General features: G+C 30.2%; 1 protein-coding gene across 1 annotated transcript; it reads right to left on the bottom strand.

Moving 5' to 3' along the window:
- On the bottom strand, positions 1–3,230 carry LOC147388255 (PLATZ transcription factor family protein). The gene is made up of 4 exons (XM_086421041.1): positions 2,909–3,230; positions 1,341–1,415; positions 1,084–1,224; positions 1–614 (listed from the first exon to the last, which is right to left on the bottom strand). The coding sequence occupies exons 1-4, from the start codon at positions 3,077–3,079 to the stop codon at positions 303–305; spliced, it is 699 nt and encodes a 232-aa protein (XP_086277167.1). The 5' UTR covers positions 3,080–3,230; the 3' UTR covers positions 1–302.
- Between the last annotated feature and the right edge of the window lie 579 nt (positions 3,231–3,809).

Raw genomic sequence — 3,809 nt, forward strand, 5'->3', positions numbered from 1 at the left:
TAAAAACTCCTTAAATTCATATTTTATATATATTTTTCAGCATATTTATATGCATTTTCCATTACAAAGATACAAAATTGGTGGGTCAGTCTGACGACCACCTGACGGTCAGTAACGGAAATGCTCCGACATAAAAGAGAAATAAGAAATAAAATTCCATAAATGCCCCTCAACAGGGGCCATTTACTCACTCACACACTAATCCTAATAAAACATCTAATCTAATATAATATAAAATTATAAATAAAAAAGTTGTTAATTATTTAATTTAAATTTTTTTTTTTTTTTTTTTTAAAATCCTTCTAAGAGAGAGGAGACCTTTGAGGAGCTCCCTTCCTCCTACTCAAAGAAAGAACAATTCCAGGAAGAAAACCATTCCCACCTTTCTTCCTCTTCACCACCTCTGAGTCTTGTGAAATTCCCGAATTGCTCCTCGAGTTGCTTGAGCAAGATGAGGCCCTTAACTGCAATGGGTCCTCAAGAATTGAATCATCTTCTAGAGCATCGGAACCGTCCATTCGTAGGCCCTCGAATTGTGAGAAGGCAAAGTCTGATTCGTCGAACCTATATAGGATGCTCGACAGGTCTCCACCTTGCAACACCACGTGATCGACCTGCATTGTTTTTGTTCTCAAGATTATTCGCTATATGTGAATCAATCCTCTCCTTAATATACCCAATGTACACAAAGTATTAAAAAAAAAAAATAGAAATAAAAAATTCAAAACCGAAGAATTTTGATAGATTTTTCGTTAAAAAGGACACAAAAAACTAAAAAGTATACCCAATTTAGAAGAACCCATCGAATTTCGACGGATTATTCGCCAAGTAGAAGATTCCATTAAACTACAACATGTAATTCATGAAATGGGAAGCAATAAAAATCCTAATATACCCAATATACATGCACAAAATCTAAAACCCAAGATTAAAATCATATTCAAGTAGAAGAATCCATGAAACTTTGACATAATTCACGAAATGGGGATCAATTTAAGTAGAAGAACCCACGAAACCACAAAGTAAATTTGACATCAAATACTGTTAATTTGTGAAGGAATGAAGAGTGGGTATGAAACAAACCTTGCATGAAAGAGAACAGAAATGGAATGGTTCTTGAAGAATCCTGTCACAAGTGAAACAGATATTGGCAGAGCCCTTACAAGGCCTTGATTGAGGTCTCTGATTCAAGAACACCACTTTGGCACTATTTATGGTATAGGGCTGCAACAAAAAGAATCAAATTAATACTTATAGAGATAAAATAACACAAAATCTTCAGTAATTTTACTATCTTTAATTCCAAAATTTAATTTATATTTTGCATTTTTGTTTTTTACCTGAACATAGGAACAATCTATAAGCTTCTCGAGATCGTCCAATCGGACCACATCGTGGTAAACGTATCGTCGCACCTGTCACACAGGATCAAAATTTGGAATCATGTGGGTGTTCACAGCTAAATCTAACTTAGATTTAATTATTCCATGAACATGATTCTATTTGTCCAATTAAAATATCCAAATAAAAAAAATTAATAGAATTATGATAATTTTATGGAAAATTATTTAAGAATTAATATTATGGAAATTTTGACTACTTTAATTTCCAAATATTAAATATACGAGTAGAGTGAGAAAAGAAAATTATAATTAATTTAAATAGAGAGAACATTAATTATAATAAAATGATTGCTTTAAAGAATGGCAATTCTGTAAATTCACATCAAGAAGACAATAAAATCCCCTTAATTTTGAAGTTAGGTGAAAGATAGCCAACCGCCCTTCATTCATGAAAAAAAAAATTAAACATAGAATGAATTTAAGAAAAAAAATCCTAAATATTAAATAATAATAAATAAGAAATGATATAGAAAATAAAAACATAATTGAAAGAAAATTGGGTCAAACTTTCACTTTCATGAAAGTAACAGCTGAGGAACCTAGCAGGAAAAATGCTTAAAAGAAATTTTCTAAAAGAGGAAAGAAACAAAATCTAAAACAGAGGGAATCAAACGACTCAGACGACAAAATCAGAGAGAAAGCTCTAAGACAAAATCCCATAAAAATGACCAAATAAAATTTGAGAATCCTTGCAAGAATTGCTAAAAATAAAACTCTATTAAGAAATTTAAAATGAAAATAAAATATATTAAACAAAAAATCAAGCAAAATTAAGAGAAGAAAATCTTGCCAGAATTACTAGAAGAAAAAATTAGTTACCGAGTTGTGAATTTGTGATTAAATTTAGTATAAAATTAGCAATTAAAAATATCCAAATTACTAAAACACTAAGTAGAAGCTAAAGGGTTTGTTTGAAGAACCAAAAAAAGCTTCAAAGAATCAAAATTACAGACATAAAATTAACGAAATTCTACAAATGGGTTTTGGTAATAATGGATTAAAACACTAAAAAAGTAAGAAATATCCCACTAAAAGTTTCATTAAAATCAGAAGAAAAAAAAACCCATAGATGAACTCCAAAAGTGACATTGATTTTGGGATTTAATTGAATCACAATTACAGACACAAAATTAAAGAAATTCTGCAACTGGGTTTTGATATTATTGCATTAAAACAACAAAAATTAAAGAAATATCCCACCAAAAGTTTCATTAAAATTGCATAAAAAATCAGAAAACAATTTTTCTTAAAAAAAAAAAAAAAACGTAAACGACTCCAAAGTCTCAGTTTCTTATTGATTTTGGAATATAATTGAACCACAATTACAGTTTATAGACACAAAATTAACGAAATTCTACAACTGGGTTTTGATAGTATTGCATTAAAACACCAAAAAATTAAAGAAATATCCCTCTAAAAGTTTCATTAAAAAAAATTTAAGAAAAAAAACCCATTAATGAACTTCAAAGTCTCAGTTTCTTATTAATTTTTGATAATTTAATTACCTGTAAGAGAGGATGAGATCGATGAGAAGGAGCACAGTGCGGGCAAATACTTCGACAACAATCCAAGCAAAATATGTTCTTCTCATTCTTCCTTCGATTCTCGTGGGTCCCACACCCAACAAAAAATGTCTCAGATATTAAACCTTCAAGCCATGCTGGCTTCATCACCATCTTCTCTCTTTTTCTCCGTAAAAATCCTTCTGTTCTCAGCTATATTTAGCAGAAAGAGAGAGAGCTTCAATTTGCTTAGAAAACCCTAACAAAGGAACCTCAGTTATTTATAGCAGTGGTTCTCTAGATATAGAGGAGTTTTTAGAGGTTTAAAAAAAAAAAAAAATTTTCTTTTTTTTTAAAGAAAAGATATTTGGAGGAGTGACTGAGTGATTTGGTGGTATGGTGTTATTGGCGGGAATACAGCCCATATATGTACTTTTTCTCAGAAAAAATAAAAAAAAAAGTGGTGATTTAGACCTAAACCTTCATGTTTTGAATATTTAAAACATACCCATGTTTTCAAATTGATGACGTGCCCCTAGACTTTTATCTTTTCTTATAGATTAATGAAAATTTCTTATTAAAAAAAAAAAACTTATAGTGATTTAATTAGGAATAGAAGAAAGGTGATTTGGCAATTACTTGGGAGGTTTGGAATTAGTAAACTAGGTTTGGAAACAAATGACCAGAGATCTTCTTTCAATGTGAGTACAACAATTGGATATGGTGGAAAGAACTTGGGAGGTTTGGAATTAGTAAATTAGGTTTTGGAGTTGCTTTCGACGAAATATTACTAATCAATAGTGTCCAATTTTCAAAAAATTTTGTTTAGCTTTTTCTACTTATGTTTATCACATTTGGAGAGAACGAAATAGAAGACTGTCGAAAGGGATAGATCAGACAAAAC

This window comes from Akebia trifoliata, chromosome 13, assembly GCF_017979445.1.
Source record: "Akebia trifoliata isolate Shusen 1 chromosome 13, ASM1797944v1, whole genome shotgun sequence".
Taxonomy (NCBI): domain Eukaryota; kingdom Viridiplantae; phylum Streptophyta; class Magnoliopsida; order Ranunculales; family Lardizabalaceae; genus Akebia; species Akebia trifoliata.

Coding starts and splice junctions, on each gene's coding strand:
- LOC147388255 (XM_086421041.1), bottom strand. CDS start 3,079: ATGGTGATGAAGCCAGCATGGCTTGAAGGTTTAATATCTGAGACATTT. Junction 1,416..2,908: donor GATCTCATCCTCTCTTACAG/GTAATTAAATTA, acceptor CCTGTGTGACAG/GTGCGACGATACGTTTACCA. Junction 1,225..1,340: donor TAGATTGTTCCTATGTTCAG/GTAAAAAACAAA, acceptor TTTTTGTTGCAG/CCCTATACCATAAATAGTGC.